The sequence below is a fragment of the Pleurodeles waltl genome, chromosome 12 (genome assembly GCF_031143425.1).
Source record: "Pleurodeles waltl isolate 20211129_DDA chromosome 12, aPleWal1.hap1.20221129, whole genome shotgun sequence".
NCBI classification, from domain to species: Eukaryota; Metazoa; Chordata; class Amphibia; order Caudata; family Salamandridae; genus Pleurodeles; species Pleurodeles waltl.
This window is the reverse complement of record NC_090451.1, coordinates 679,887,764-679,905,061: the sequence shown is the minus strand read 5'-3', so window position 1 is coordinate 679,905,061 and position 17,298 is coordinate 679,887,764. Positions and strand designations below refer to the sequence as shown.

At 44.5% G+C, this 17,298-nt stretch overlaps 1 protein-coding gene across 1 annotated transcript in view; it reads right to left on the bottom strand.

Annotated features, from left to right (window-relative positions):
- The window catches only part of LOC138267258 (extracellular calcium-sensing receptor-like), a 58,190-nt gene extending 46,402 nt beyond the window's left edge, over positions 1–11,788 (bottom strand). The window contains 3 exon segments of the mRNA XM_069216115.1: positions 592–819; positions 2,446–3,270; positions 11,531–11,788. Coding sequence (XP_069072216.1) covers positions 592–819; positions 2,446–3,270; positions 11,531–11,788 — 1,311 coding nt within the window.
- Between the last annotated feature and the right edge of the window lie 5,510 nt (positions 11,789–17,298).

Here is a 17,298-nt window from a genome sequence, read left to right as displayed (position 1 = left end):
CTTCATTAAGAGAATCAGAAACTGTCTTCATCTTAAGTGAACCATTTATTTATCTATTATAGAAGTAAAGAATTTATGTGCAACTTAGAGTGGATCAATTGTTTTTGAGGAAATAGTTTATTTACATCAATTTATTAAAGTTTAAATATTCACAAATATGTTTTTGGAAGCTGTATTTTATTTTCATAGGCTACGTTTACAGGCATGTATTAAAACCTGCATGTATGAGATTTTCTCTTTGTTGCTTGCATTATTCTGGATAATTATGTATGTTATGGTTGGGGGCATGGGTGAGATTTATCGAAGTTCAACTATGCTGTTGCTTCATGCAACAGAGATATGCACAGGACCTTGCTGTCAGTTTAGCTCTCATTCATGTGAATAACAGGCTGATACACATTTAAATATCTGGTAAAAGTACAAAAATAAATGGAACCCTACCTAGAAAAAGTCCGATTTTTTTCACAGCACATTCCCTTAAAAAGAATGTGCTGAATAAATTCAAAACACATGAAAAAACAGGACATGACTGACAATAAATGCAGGCTACAGTGCAGGTTAAAAACTGGTCTGATAAGGGATTTATTTTACCTGTGACATCCCGTTGTCCCAAAGGATATCAGTGTTGTTGATAATGAGGATCTTTTCTGGAGGTGCGCTGGCATTATAGCTCCCAACCTTCACATGTCTCAGTGAGCCTCCTGGACCTCTCTGCCAGTTAACAATGTCATACAGAGCTGGAGGATTCCCGTGAGCATCAAAGACCAGCTCAACACCACCTCTTTTCTGCAAACCAAGAGTCTTCACATAGTGGAGAAGCTGTAGAATTGAGAAATGGGGAGACAAGAAGCACATTCTATTGGACAGAGACCAAACCTTTTTCTGAGATGGGAGAGGGATGCCAGGGAAGATGCAAGATGCAATTCAGGAAGAAACTCACACCTCTTAAAATAGGCTGCACCTCTTAAGTATGGTGCTTGCTTCTGGTTAGGATGAAGATGTATGGAATGTGCCCCAATGGTCCATGAAGGACTTAAATGAGCAAAAACTGGATGGAGTTGATTTGGACAGTATGGAAGGGATGAATAAGGCGCTGCATTATTTTGAACCAGAACATCAATTAAAGGTTGCCATCCGTTTTCCAAGGACAGACATGTTTGGGCTTTGAAGACATCTGAAACATGTTAATTGTGATGTACGTTAACTGTGCAGCACAGGGTGTTTCCTTTTAGGAATTCATCCGTTGAAAGGTTTTTGTGTTTACATGTGGACTTCTTTGTAGTTCATTTTCCCATGCTAGCCATAGTCATCTGCTGACTTGCCAAGTACCAGAGCAGCATATCATTACGAGCATAGTTTGATTAAAGACACTTTGTAGTAGCACCTAGATGGGGCAGCTTGCTCTCAGTAAGCAGCGTCAAAGACGTTCAATCTTGGCGCCGATCTATCGCACCCTCCTCGATTACCCCGCAGGTTATAGTGTTTGTTATTGTGTATTAACCACAAGAATTCCCACAAGTGACAGTCAGGGTAAGTGTTACCATTATTGCATGATTTGATTTTTGTACAAATTCAGCGGGCGCACACATACGCACACACATGTGAATATGCACACTCTCTCTTTCTCTCTCACACACATCTCTACGTACACAGACCCACTCGTCCCTACACAGACCCACTCGTGATCTCATGCACTCATACATCCATCTACCCATCCAAGCTCATTCATTCAGCCATTCATCCAACATCCATTTTTGCATGTACTGATTCACCTATCCTCATCCATTGCTTTGGCAATCCATATATCCATAGGTGACACCACCTATACATGAATTCATTCACCTACACCAATGCTTTTGCTCATGCAGCTATTTGCCCAACCAATTAACCTCTCTAATGATCGATCCAATAATACACATATCCCTGCAGAGACTACCCAATCACATACGACCACACTCACTTCCGTCTAGTCAGCCTTCTATCTCCCCCTCCTTCTGCCTCTTATACGAGCATTTATCCACTAGCGCTTAATCAGCCTTGTAACCCCTCAAACCCCTATTTTATGCATTTATCAATCCTCTTGTGTGTGCTCAAGGGAACCTGTATGTCTACTGATTATAGTTATATTATGCTATTTGTATGATTATTGTGTTTCTATGTCTTTAGTTTGTACATATATAGGTGCATGTAGGTGCATTGTTTGTGTGTATACATTAAAGGATGATTTACATATGCTGCTTCATGTACATTAGTCTTTGTGAATGAATGTCTTTGCTGGTCTGTTTCCCCATGGGTGAACGTATGCACTGTGTTTGTGTGCTTGTGATTATGTACCTGTATTTTGCCTGTCTCTTTGTGCTTGGGCTACGCAAAAGACAGGCCTATTGGCTTTGCCAGTGATTGTTTATTTTTACATTGATGATGCTGGGTTGAAAAAAAGTTTACCTGCCATCCTTGGAATTCCAATCCTTCTGCACAGGTCCTACCGAAGAAAGGTCCTTCCTCCTCTTTGCAGGAAATGAGATCTTGCAATGCCAAAACAATAGTATAGACAGCCATATAGACATTGTAAGTGATTCTCAAATCAGTGTTGCCAATGTATTTTGCAGGAGTTTCTTCGTTTTTCTCACTCATGTTGCAGGAATGTGTTTTATTGTCATCAAAAACTTGGGAAGATTTTTGCTCTGTGCATCCATAAGCTTCCTCCCAGACCTTTCTAATGAAGGGTTCACTGGAAGGTAGGAAAGGCTTGACATTGCTGAGATATTCTTCAAAGCCTTCCATCTCTCCGCTGTGGACTGCAAACCCAATGGTGCCAGCCAGAATTTCGGAATACTTCTCCTTTGAAAGGACAGGAGATGTAGACCAGGCCTCACTGGCTATCCAGATTTTCCCAGTCACTTTCTGCCTCAAAATCTCATCCATAATTGGAATTACGAAGGGGTCAGAAGAGAAAATGACCACAGCTTTGGCCGTGGAGCTTTTGATCACTTGCACTATGTGCAATGAATTCCTATCCGTTCGACTAGTGATGATGTTCTCCAGAAAGGCGATACAGGCCCCAGACCGAACCAACTCTTGTTTCAAGAGTTGGATGCCCAGTTGACCATAGTCATTGTCATCGGCCAGGAGACCCACCCAAGTCCAGCCAAAATGTACCACTAACTGCGCAAGACCACGAGACTGAAAGTCGTCACTAGGAATTGTCCGGAAAAAAGAAGGAAACTGGTTCCGATCACTCAGGAGTGGACTTGTTGATAGGTAACTGACCTGATGAAAAAAAATATATGTAGATATTTTAAACAACATTTCCTTGAGCAGGGAATTGTAGGGAGATAATGAACATCAATGCAGGGCAGACATAACCCTAATAATCTAGATGGGCTCAAATTCCAGAATACATTTGAAGGAGCCTAGCAGAAGTGGATGTAGATGACACCTGGTAAGGGTTTAAGGAAGTCAAACTTGTGGCCCCTTTCCTGGTCTTTACTGATACAACGTTTTTGATGTGTGTGATAAGGAGATGGGCGTCTTCAATTGCACCCAGTTGTCAATAATAAGATACCATTGTTCCTAAAAGTACAATTGGAGAGAAATGAATATAAATGAAGTGATTTGGAGTTGATTAAAATATTAGCTATCACCTAGTTATTGGAGTCTAGTATATGCAACATGTTTTTAATATGGCAGAAGAGCTGTGGCTGATGGTGAATACTATTTTGTTATACACTCTCTAAATGGAAATATGTTATTTCCTGTAGCCCATGAAGCTAGTTCTCAATGTTTGACTCTCAAAGTGCTGAGCCCATCTGCACCAGATACAGACACCGATGTAATGGGTCCTGCATTTGCTCTACTGATGCACATTCTATGTCGGTAACCCAGGTAAGAAGCTTGACCTACGGTCTCCTGACCTGCAGAAGTGAAACATTTTTTATGTCTGCCCTAAAAGCAAATACTAGAATAAAAGCACAAATGAGGCACATTGCATCATGGTTGACAACTTACTCCTATTCCATTGACTGCAGTCTTGCAGTGGTTTAAGAAGTGACAGTGCTGCAGGTGAAACAGTCTTCAAAATTGCCATTTTAACACTCAGGATGGACCCTAATCATGCAGTACAATTAATTGCAGCAGTGCGTGACCAGCTTCTATGCCCTTTTCAATGGTCTAGAGTTTTGTCATTCCCCACACAATGCCATATGTGCTACAAAACTTAAATGGGTATGCCAGTTTGGCAATTTGAGATACTTCTCTTTCATTTTGGAGAGCCACAGTCGAAGAAGTTGGGTGCGCATCCTCGGTCCTGCCATTGCAGGGGCACATGGGTTATCAAGCACTGGCTGATCATGTGAATTTGGAATGATGCATCCATAGTAGAGCAAGACAATGCCATGCCCATACTACACATGCCACTATGCTCATCTGTCTAATGAGCCCTACCAGTACCACTGATGTATGAGGCAGGTGTGGCACTGGACTTGATTTGCATATGCTACTTACAAATATGGTGCCTGATTTTGGCAGATGATTACTTGGTCATAAATGTTGCAGATTACCCTCCTGCCTTATTACAAGTGCATTATATCCTAATGCATGGCACTTGCAATGATGTACCCACTGAGAAACTCTAAAGGCCTATAGTTCAATATCTGGTGCTGCTAGCGTGAATCCAGTGGCATAGCAAGCAGGCACACCTGGGCATACCCTTGCTCACTGTGCCACTGGATTCAAGCTAGCTGGCTGAAGAGGGGTGATACCCCAAAACCAGTCCCAGGATACCTGTTTCAGGTCCAGGGAGGACCTGACCTGTTAATTCAAGCTGCACTGTTCCCATGAAGGGCAGGGTCAAGACTGATTTGCACATGGCTGGGTCCAACCTGGGGTGGCATGGTGAGCAAAATAATGATGGATTTAACCCAGATCTGTGACTGGAGGGGTGTGTTTGAATAATTTCAGCACTCAGCCCATTATCCTTTTATGTTGCTTAAGCCCTCCTCTAACATAGCCTGTAGAGTGAACGCAAGCACATAGCGATATTTCTTATTAAAACTCTCTCATCAACCTACTCGTCTCAGATGCTCCCCCGCCATGTTCTGAATCACCTCCCTTAACCCAGCTACCGTCAGCTGCTATGCCAATGAGTCCTCTGTGTTGCTCAAGCTAGGCCAGTGTAGCTCTGGCAAAATATTGTTCAATGCCAGTCTAAGATTTCGCAGCTCATGATATATATAACAGCTTATAATATTGGGTGAAGTCAGCTAGTTTTCCATGGTTCCTACAAGGTATAGATGAATATGCCAGTCTTAATTTCCAGTATGTTTTAGGCAGATCACAATGGACAAGTCGGCCTCACCAGTGTTATACTTGGCTGTTCTTCCTTGACACAGTGTTGGTGTATTTACCTAGGAATTTCACTTTCGTAGCAGTTCACTCTCGGAACTGCAACATCAGCTTGTGCACATATTTTAAAACCTCTCTGTTCTCCTTTTGGGTGAAATAAGCCTCAAAAACCTGAATCTCTTTTATGAGATACTGGCTAGGGTTTGAAACACACTAGATTGTTTAGACGTACCACCCCCATGCACACCTTAAAGACTTCCCACACCATACATATGATAGACATAAACCCAATATTGAGCTAAAAATATTAAATAGTGGCATGTGGTACTTCAGGTCTAAAGGCAACCTCTCTCAGTGGTTAAGAACCACTACAACCTCCTGCATATTTCAGCAGAGGGAACAGTGATCCTCATCACCACTGGGGAGTGGTGTGAGGCAGAATGTATTAGCTCTCAACCCATGTATACATCTTTTGACAGACGCCAGTATTCAAGTTGGGAAAAGGCATTGTGTGCTGCAGAATAAAGCATGTAGGTGCAGCACTGAGGGCCTGATTTATACTTTTTTTTGCGCTGCATGTGATTCATTTTTGGATGCAAAAGTGGCGGAAACGTACAAAATTCAATTATATTTTGTAAGTTTATGCCGCTTTGCGTCAAAAAATTACACAAATGCGGTGCTAAAAAGTTTAAATCAGGCCCTGAGTGCTTGGCCTTTTCTGGTGCCTGGTGTCTGTCAGTTCATACTGCTCAGTAAAACTGAACATTGCTTTAAATGCAGTCAATTAGGATCTCATATTGCTAATGGGTTTACCAACACAGGCATTTGGAACACCAGTCTGCACCCAATTGTCCTCACAAATGATACCACCCAAAAGCGGCATACAGCACATGGTGAATCTCTTCTCCGTGCCTTCAAATATCACGCATCCACATATACCAGCATTCTCAACGACAACATATTTAGCTTCTTGAAATTATATTTGTTAATGTCCTGTAAAGAACAGTGGCAACTATAAAGTAACTTGGTAGCAGTATCTAGTCAACTTTATATCACCTTACCCCATTACAGGTGGCTCCATAAAGATCTCAGGACCAAGGGTTGTGCATAATTTGCTTTTGCATAATTACATGACAGTTTGGCATAATTATGCGAAATTTGGTGTAATTCTGCAAAATGGATATCTACCATGTGGCGCTATATTTCTGTGCAAAATGCACCCTCACATATTTTTTTGACATGGGGACATGTTAATACGAGCACCACCAACTAATTTTTAATTTTGCCGGGACGTACTCATGACCAAGCTCTTTGTCACTCATTCTACAATTATTGCAGATAATTGTTCTCTTTGCTGTGTACCGATTGCTGTCTCTGACAAAACATCTCCTTCGCATAATTAGCAGTCACCTTAGAGGCCCTGAAGATTTCAAGATTGCCGCAGACATAATTTTCAATTTAACTGAGCTGCGCATTGCATATTTTACATCATGTTTTTTTTTAGCAATCTTCTAGCTGGTGTCAATGCATGAGAGCCCTCTCGTACTGCAGGTAGAAAGTCGGGGTATATGGAAAGAACCGTGCCCTTCTATGTACGGTCCACTGTCTCTGTGCAAGACAAAACACCATATCACAATCTCAGTAGTTTAGAAGCTATGCCACTAAAGGTCTATCAGGGGCAGGGGCTTCGACCCAAAGAAACAATGTGCACTTTCCACAATGAACATTTGTGAAAAATATTCCTCACCCACCAGTGTATACAGAAGAGAATCCACATATATCTTGGGTTTGCACGTGGTCCTATTCAGACACACATACTGTCCCAATGTTATTGCCTATGGATCTGACCTTCAAGTCCTCAAACTTGGTATGAATCACCCCCAGGACTTTCTCCATGTGCAGAAATTTTTCATTATTGATTCAATATTTTGGGTTACAAAATTGCCTTCCACTATGTCAATCCTTGTAGGTTTTAATCTAACTTTCCTTTCAGGTGAACCATTCCAACTAACAGCATGTCTATTTTACTATCAACAGACAAAAGGCTACAATATCACTAGTGTATTGCTGATTCCAAATGGTCTCCTGCAACCTCTCACCTCTTCCCACAGTACTAGTTTTATCAGTACATTTAGGGTCAAAGGGAGTTTGCTCTGTTGGGTATAATATTTCACCATATTTCCCTACTGACTTTGTCAAGAAATCATGTCCGGGTATACATACTGTAGGAAAATGCCTCTGTTGACATGGTTACCCCCTAACGTTTTGCCTTTTGTTGATGCAAGTTATGATTGAAGGTGTGCTGGTACCCTCCTAACCAGGCCCCAGCACCAGTGTTCTTTCCCTAAACTGTACCTTTGTCTCCACAATTAGCACAGCCCTGGCACACAGATAAGTCCCTTGTAAATGGTACCCCTGGTACCAAGGGCCCTGTGGCCAGGGAAGGTCTCTAAGGGCTGCATCATGCATTATGATACCCTGGGGACCCTTCACTCAGCACATGCACAGTGCCTCACAGCTTGTGCGTGCTGGTGGGGAGAAAAAGACTAAGTAGACATGGCACTCCCCTCAGAGTGCCATGCCCACAACCCACTGCCTGTGGCATAGGTAAGTCACCCCTCTAGCAGGCCTTACAGCCCTAAGGCAGGGTGCACTATGTCAAATGTGAGGGCATAGTTGCATGAGCATTATGCCCCTACAGTGTCTAAGCCAATTCTTAGACACTGTAAGTGCAGGGTAGCCATAAAGAGTATATGGTCTGGGAGTTTGTCAAACACTAACTCTACAGTTCCATTATGGCTACATTGACTACTGGGAAGTTTGGTCTCAAACTTCTCAGCACAATAAATCCACACTGACACCAGTGTGGGACTTATTGAGAAGTGCACACAGAGGGCATCTTAGAGATGCCCCCTGCATACCAGTCCAACTACTAGTGTTAGGCTGACCAGTTTCTGCCAGCCTGCCACATCCAGACCGGTTTCTGGCCACATGGGGGTGAGTGCCTTTGTCACTCTGTGGCCAGAAACAAAGCCTGTACTGGGTGGAGGTGCTTCACACCTCCCCTGCAGGAACTGTAACACCTGTTGGTGAGCCTCAAAGGCTCAAGCCAGGTGTTACAGCACCCCAGGGCACTCCAGGTAGTGGAGATGCCCGCCTCCCTTGACACAGCCCCCACTTTAGGTGACAAGTCCGGAGGAGATAATGAGAAAAACAAGGAGGGTTCACCCTCCAGCCAGGACATCCCCTGAGGTGGCTCCTCCATCTTGTTTTGCATGATTCCCCCAAAGGGTTAGGGATGTGCCCCCCTCCCAACAGGGAGGAGGCACAAAGAGGGTGCAACCACCCTCAAGGGCAGTAGCCATTGGCTACTGCCCCCAGACCTAAACACACCCCTAAATTGAGTATTTAGGGGTGACCCTGAACCCAGCTAACCAGATTCCTGATGACCTACAAAGAAGAAGGACTGCTGACATGAAAGCCCCACAGAGATGACGAAGACAACAACTGACTTGGCCCCAGCCCTACCAGCCTGTCTCCAGTCTCAAAGAACCTGCACAGCCACGCATCCAGCGGGACCAGCGACCTCTGAGGACTAAGAGGACTGCCCTGCAACCAAAGGATCAAGAAACTCCCATGTACAGCGGCTCTGTCCAAAACAGCAACTAAGAAACCATCTTTAAAGGGACTGCAGCCTCACTTCGGAAGCATGAGTCCCCAACACTCTGCACCCAATGCCCCCGGCTCATGTCCAGAAGAACCAACACTGCAGAGAGGACTCCCAAGTAACTCCAATGACGTGGACACCCTAAGACGACCTCCCTGCACCCCCACAGCGACGTCTGCAGAGAGAATCCAGAGGCTCCCCCTGACCGCGACTGCCCGGTAATAAAGAATCCGACTCCTGGAAGAAGCACTGCACCCGCAGCCCCCAGGCCAGAGAGAAACCAACTGCCAGTGCAGGAGTGACCAGCAGGCGGCCCTCATCCTTGCCCAGTCTGTGCCTGGCCTGATAATCACCCCTGTGCCCTGCCTGCATCACCAGAGTGACCCCCTGGTCCCTCCATTGCTTTCAATGTAAAACCCAACACCTACTTTGCATACTGCACCCGGCCACCCCTGTGCCGCTGATGGTGCATTTTGTGGGCCTGTTTGTGACCCCCTCAGAGCTCTACAAACCCCCCCTGGTCTGCTCACCAAGGACGCCAGTACTTACCTGCTAGCAGTCTGGAACCGGAGCACCCCTGGTCTCCAGAGGAGCCAATGCTATTTGGGCCCTACTTTGACCTCTTAACCTGACCGGCCTGTCTTGCTCGTGCTGGGTGTTTGGGGTTGACTTGAACCCCCAACGGTGGGCTGCCTATGTCCCGGAGACTGAACTTGTAAGTGCTTTACTTATCTGAAAAACTAACTATTAACTTACCTCCCCCAGGAACTGTTGATTATTGCAGTGTCCACTTTTAAAATAGCTTATTGCCATTTTTGCCAAAACTGTGTACATTACTGTTTTAATTCAAAGTTCCATATTTACCTATGCAAGTACCTTATAATTTATGTACTTACTTGAATTCTGAATCTTGTGGTTCTAAAATAAATTAGGAAAATATTTTTTTTCTATATAAAAACATATCGGCCTGGAGTTAAGTCTTTGAGTGTGTGTTCTCATTTATTGCCTGTGTGTGTACAACAAATGCTTAACACTACCTTCTGATAAGCATACTTCTCGACCACACTACCACAAAATAGAGCATTAGTCTTATCTATTATTTCCACTGTCAACCTCTAAGGGGAACCCTTGGACTCTGTGCACACTATCTCTCAGGTAATATATACCGAGCCAACTTCTTACACATACTCCCTGCAGAACCAGGTGACTCCAAGTACGTGGTGCTACTATGTGTGATAGTGCACCACCAGTCTTTAGGTCTGGGCCAGTATCAAACATGGTCATTGCACATGCAATAGATTGCTCTAAATTCTACTGATCCATGACATGCCTAAGTCACAGCTTCCTCTAACACTGTACAATGGCTTAGAGCAGCGCCCGGTCGTATTCTGCCCTCTTCCTTCTCCCTGCAGAAAAATATTCATCAGAGGGGCTATGATTAGTGATTCAATTGGCACTGGCTCGTGATAATGCTGTTTCAGTGGCCTACCAGAGTTGTAATTCTGTGCTCATGTAGATATGGTCCTATCTTTGCACAAGGCACTCCACGACCTCCACATCTGGACTCCTGCTCATCCATGCCAATATAAATTTCACAGAGTTAACCATGCAGAAACCAGATGGCACATCCCTTTATTAGCTTCAAATTTTCAAGGGTAGTGAGATGCACACTTTCCTAAATTCAGGCTGGTTTGGCCCATAGGCATCTTCTCTCCTTTGTATATTCACAATGTTGGACCTTGCCAGATGCCGGGCACCACTAGATGTATGCCCTTGAGATGTCACTGCCTACCATGCTCTTTCAGTCGTCCCCTTTGGCTATTTAGTTGTAAGTACATTGCATACTCAACGAAGGTGGTTTTGCGCAAGCAGCCAAATCAACATGGTGATACGAGATCAGGCACTCACTCTTGCTCACCAATGGATTATGTCACTGCCAGGACTCTGAGAGAGTGCTCCACTAGGCCATACCAGATCCCACTTACTCACCCCATCTTAGTTGTTGACACCTCTCATATTATATTGTACCAACTGCCAAAATGCACTGTCAGTCTGCTTCTCAAATCAGATGAAGGTCCAAAATGTGTTCTGGCCTTGGGATGCAGGAACAGAATCCACAGGATTGTTTTCATTTTGTAGTAACTCTGTTCCTAACTGGCCATCTTGCATGGAAGCTGGCTTTGCCCCCTGCTTAAAATTACTCTTAAAGGTTGTGTATAGTTCTCAAAAGAACCTCATTACAGGTTCAGGGAGAGACATGATATCCCCTCTGCATCTATTTGCTATATCTTTTAAAATAATTGGTGGGAATTTTGAAATAAATTCAACTGAACAGTTTCATCAATTTTGATTTCAGTTTTCTTGTGAGGTGCAATAAAAATGAAATATTGTGATAAGGAAGGTAGTTGAATTTGCATGCCCATTTGAACTCTTTTGTCTTCATCATATCTTATTAAATTACTTGCCATTTCTAACATAGTTGGGTAGAAGTATGCTGGATCTCAAGTTGGAGTTTTGTACCTGCGGGTATCTGTACAGACCAAGGATACGTGCTAGGAGCATGGAACGTGTGGAGCCAGAGTCCCCAATAATGGCGACTGGAGAATGACTCCCATGACAGTTGTAGTTTGGAACAGGCTTCATGTGTCCTGTGAGCATCCAAAATGTCCCATAGATTGACCGCTGCGTGGTTGTGCAAGAATCGTAGATCTTGAAACCGAGAGTGATGTTGGGTAGCAGGGTAGCTTTTCTGTTGATTGTCTCAGTAGCAAACACCATTGCCTGGAGCCACTGGTAAACCTTTAGAGAAATCCTAGAAAACACAGGATAGTGAAAAAAGAAAGGGTATAATTAATATGCAGTGGCCATCATCTATACTGTTTATACTCATCTGTACTAATCTTTTTGGATTTATCATAAAGAAGAATTAAGAACATAATGTCATTTTGCAGTAGAAATAAAAACAGTGAACGAATAGATGTTCAACACCAGAATGCATGTGTGTATTGCTAAATATATAAAGTCATGCACAAGCGCTTCTTTGATGCAATCAAGAGCAACAAGAAGGGGTTCTAAATAATTTTTCTGAAGTGAACGATGTTACAGTAGATCTCAAAACCCCAGGCGAAATCATCAAACAAATGGACATTTTAGGGTGGTTACTGCTGGTGATTGTCAGTGATGCAGGACTGCCTGAAGGGCATTACTTTTCCTTTAGACTGGAGAGCCCCTTGATGGAATCTTAATGAAGCCAATTCAGTTCAAGCAAAGCCCTTAAAATTCAATCTGTTAGGCAAAATGTTGGTGTGGTGTGTAATTTACCCAAATAATAGAATATATATATTTGGCTCATACACACAGCTTTCTAAATAGTTCTGGTGTAGGCTTTAAATTCCATAGCAGCATTCAGCTAGAGAGACCATTTAAAGAAACCCACACTCTCCTTATATGCACTTGAATAATCATGTAATTCCCACCTTTCACATACCTTGTTCATTTCACAGTGCAAACCTTGTGGATTATTATTTGGGCCCAACCTAATCTGTAACACTCTTTTGATGTTCTGATGAGTGAAGCTTAAAACTTCATCCCTCTGTCTCGGTACATACAGTATGTCTTATGTGACCTCAAAACATGATACTAATTTAAAGCTTCTGGGAATCTCTTCTTCTAACCCAGCTGGCAAAAACTGCACAAAATCTGAACAACTACACATCCATCAATATTAGCACTTCCGAATCTGTAACACACTATTCTTTCTCCCCACCTTCCAAATTGGTAATATCCTTGTTGATTGAGTGAAGCTCTTATAGATTGCACTGCTTTGGAACAGGAAAGATATATCTGCATTCTCCAAAATTAAATGTTTTTTCCCTATGGGAGTTGGGCTGACGTTAGAATAGTAAATCTGAACTTCCCTAAATCAAACACTTTTCAGCATTTGGAGTTAAAAGAGTAATGTGCAGATCTAAAATTAAACTGTTTAAATAATGGGTGTGGGTTTGGCTAAAAAATGTTTAATATTAGTAAATATAATTTACGTTGTGTGAATGTGATTACAGTTATAATATATATTTATCCATAAAATCTCTCTTGAAAATGGATGACCTATTTTGTTTATTTCACTAGAATATTATTTCCAATATTTTGTGTTATGAAAAAATACAAGGGTTTTGTAAATATTAACATAATAATAGATAACGAAAACTAAAACATTTGCATTAATAAATGTACATAAGAAGTAATATATTATAAAAAAAATAGTAATATTTGAAGGTGCATGTTTAAGAAAGTCACATTTCCAGCAGTTATAACACACTTAAAACAACTGTGCTAGGTGTTTTGTATTCAACATATTTCTATATTTACACATTGTAGGAAGCCGGCCTGGTGTGTGGTGGATACAAATGGTACTTACACCTTATACCAGGTCCAAGTATCCCCTCTCAGTGAAGTGTAGGCAGTGTATAGAAGCCAGGCTCTCTAGAGGTAGCTGTGGATGAGCAGCCAAGGCTTATCTAGGAGACATGCAAAGCTCATGCAATACCACTACAGTCACACAGTACTTACACACAAGAAAGAAAACACTTGGTTTTACAGCAATAAAGGGACTTTATATATATATATATATACACAGTAAACAGTAAACCGTATGCCTCTTAAAAACAGTGTAAAATAGCCATATGCAATGGTAGCCCTGGGGGAGCCCAAACCATATACTAAGAAGTGGAATGTGAAAACAGGGCCCCCACCAAGGTAAGTAAATCATGTAGAGTGGAGCTGGGAGTACTAAGAAACCACACAGGTAAGTAATGCAGTACCCCCCAGCGACTGGGAATACAGGAGTAAAACAATGGATTTCCCCAAAACCACCCCAAAAGATGAAAAGACGAAAATTAAGACACCCAGAACAGCCTGCAAGGAACCAGCGGTGGAAAACTGAAGATGGACGGAGACCTGTGGAGAAAGGGGACCAAGTCCGGAAGTGTCCATGGAATCTAGGGGGAGTAGGAGATACTACCCACCCAGTGGTACCTTTTGGAGTTGGTCGACAAAGAAGAAAGACAGGTCAGCACTGCAGCACAGAAGCTGGAGTAGAGTTCCTGATGCATACAAAAAGTGTCCCACGCTGGAAGCTGGATTGCAAATGGGTGTGGGTGAAGAATTTCCACCAACAAGCCTTAGCAAAGGCAAACTTGCAATTGGAGCAGGTGCTGCCGGGGACCAGCAAGGTCCAGGAGGCCTCTACCCAGGAGGGGAAGCCACAGGAGACCCTCCACATCGCAGAATGTCCACAGGAGCAGAGGCAGCACCCACAGGTGTTCCACAGGGCAGGGACACAGAAGTCCCAGAAGCAGCCAATGCAGCACCACAGAAGTTGCTCCCACGTCGCCGGAAGACCAAGCAGAGGTCCAGAAGTTGCAGGAGGGAGTGCTGGGGGAGGTGAGAAGCACCTCCACCCAGTACAGGCTGTGTTCCTAGCCACAGAGTGACAAAGTGACAAAGGCACTCACCCCATGTGGCCTGAAACTCATCTGGTTGTGGCAGGCTGGCAGAAACTGGTCAGCCTAGCACTAGGAGTCGGACTGGTATCAGGGGGCATCTCTAAGATGTCCTCTGGGTGTATTTTATAATAAATCTCACACTGGCATCAGTGTGCATTTATTGTGCTGAGAAGTTTGATACCAAACTTCCCAGATTTCAGTGTAGCCAATATTGAACTGTGGAGTTCGTAATTGACAGATTCCCAGACTATATACTCTTTATGGCTACCCTGCACTTACAATGTCTAAGGTTTTGCTTAGACACTGTAGGGGCATAGTGCTCGCCTGTGGTATAGTGCACCCTGCCTTAGGGCTGTAAGGCCTGCTAGAGGGGTGACTCACCTATGCCACAGGCAGTGGGATATGGGCATTGCACTCTGAGAGGAGTGCCATGTCGACTTAGTCATTTTCTCCCCACCAGCACACACAAGCTATGAGGCAGTGTGCATGTGCTGAGTGAGGGGTCCCCAGGGTGGCATAATACATGGTGCAGCCCTTAGAGACCTTCCCTGGCAAAAGGGCCCTTGGTAATGGGGGGTACCATTTACAAGGGACTTATCTGTGTGCCAGAGCTGTGCCAGTTGTGGGACCAAAAGTACAGTTTAGGGAAAGAACACAGGTGCTGGGGCCTGGTTAGCAGGTTCCCAGCACACTTTCAATCATAACTGGCATCAACAAAAGGCAAAAAGTCGTAAGGGGATAACTGTCAAAGAAGGCATTTCCTTTACAACCACTGTCTACTCTTAAAATTGTTTTTGTCAGCACTAAGGAGGTGATAAAAGATTAATATTTTGTGACGGGAATTTGGTCACAAATCATTTTGTCGAATTCGTTTTTGATGAGTTTGGTTTGCGTCGAGGGATGTCCCGCAAAACCAGTTTCAAGCCCTGCAACGCCTGTCACCACATGATGTCAGTGACGGATCCTCACCTTGTGTGCCTCTGGTGTTTTGAGCGCGACTTGAAGTCGTGCTCCGAGTGTTGGGCCATGAACCCGAAAGCTTTGAGGGAGCAGTCCCTAAAGCTCATGGCGGCCCGACACTCGACTTTGCGTCCTTCCCGCTCCCATTCGATAGGAAGGTCAGGAGACCGATCACGGAGTCACCACCATTCATCTTCGTCCAAGTCATCTGGACATTCGGGTAAGAAGAAGTTGAAAAAGGCGAAACGTTCTTCAACTTCGCCCCATTGCTCGCACGACGTGACGCGGGAAGAGCATCAACACTCTAGGCGTCCATCTATGAAGCCTCAGTCTGGGTCTGCTCCATGCCTCCCTGACTTTCCGGGAGCCGGTGGTACCCCTGCCCAACTTAAAGAGTTCTATGAGACCATGCGCCTCATATTTGGGGCAGAACGACCCACCCTCAGTGCCTTTGGGTCCGGGGAGTCGGAGAGGGTTCCCTCAGGTTCCAAGTCGGTGACTTCAGTCCCGATTCCAGAGGGCACCTAAGGATCTGCTTCCGGATCTGTCCCGACGTCGGGCATGCCAATGCGACCTTCCCTGGCGTTGGGTCATACGTCAACATTCCCAGCGCTGATTGGGCCTACAATTGACATCGACCCTATACTTATCCCTGACGACCCGGAGCCGGAACGACGTCGCTCGACGCCGATTCCATTTTCCATGGGCTCTGCTGTGCCCAGGGGTGATCCTGAAACCTATTGCTATAGGTATGGATACGGAAATAGTGTAGAGGGGTCGTTGGACCCTTTAGAAGGACAGCTTGCCCTGACATGGACTGGGTACCGGATTTGGGTGATGCCAGTGTGTTCAACACCTCCCCTGTCACTGGCATGTTTTCTCCCCGTACCGTGGCTATGGAGGAAGTAGCGTAATATTCTGTGGTGGTGAGATTGCTGCTGAGGTTTTGAACCTCGAGCTTCCTTCTGCGGAGATCATGCCTAACCTCCTTACCTAAGTGCTTCAGCCTGGGGCTTCCAACTCAGAACCCCTTCTTCTCTTCAACAAAGCGCTTACGGATGTCCAACTGGGGACCTGGTCCAAACCCAGCACAGGGGCTCCTATGAATAGGACGGTTGCCCGCCACCATCGGCCTGCTCTGAATGATCCAAATTTCCTTATCCAACACCTTACACCTGAGAGCCTTGTCATCCAGGCTTCATCACCATCTGGCGCATTCCCTACCGCTCCCCCGGGCAGGGAATAAAAAAAACTGGACAATTTAGGGAATATGTTTTCTTCTGCTAGTCTAGTTTTGCGGTCCGTGAACACCACATGCCTTTTGGGCCACTATTCCCACACTCTCTGGGATACGGTCACACAAGTGCTGCCTCAAGTTCCAGAAGAGGCCCGGAACATTCTCTCTCAAGCCATGACAGATGGGAGAGACACAGCCATGTTTATGATACATTGTGGAGGACTGGATACGAACGACTCACTGGGCAGATCGGTTGCATCGATGGTGGTATTGAAACTCCATGCCTGGTTGAGGACGTCTGGCTTTTTGGGGGATATCCATCAATCTTTGATGGACATGCCCTTTGATGGCACTCATCTCTTCAGGTACAAGGCGGACTCAGCGCTCGAGTGCTTAAAGGATTCCCAGGCTACGGCTCAGTCCTTTGGCCTCACAGTCTCTCCTTGTACACCTCAGTCCACCTTTTGTTCCTTTCGTTGCTACGAAAGGGGCACCCAACCACAATAATTTCCTCCGGGCCACTGACCCGTGCATGCTGTACAGCCCCTTCACAGACGCAGGATCCAGCAAGCTCGTGGATCAAGGAG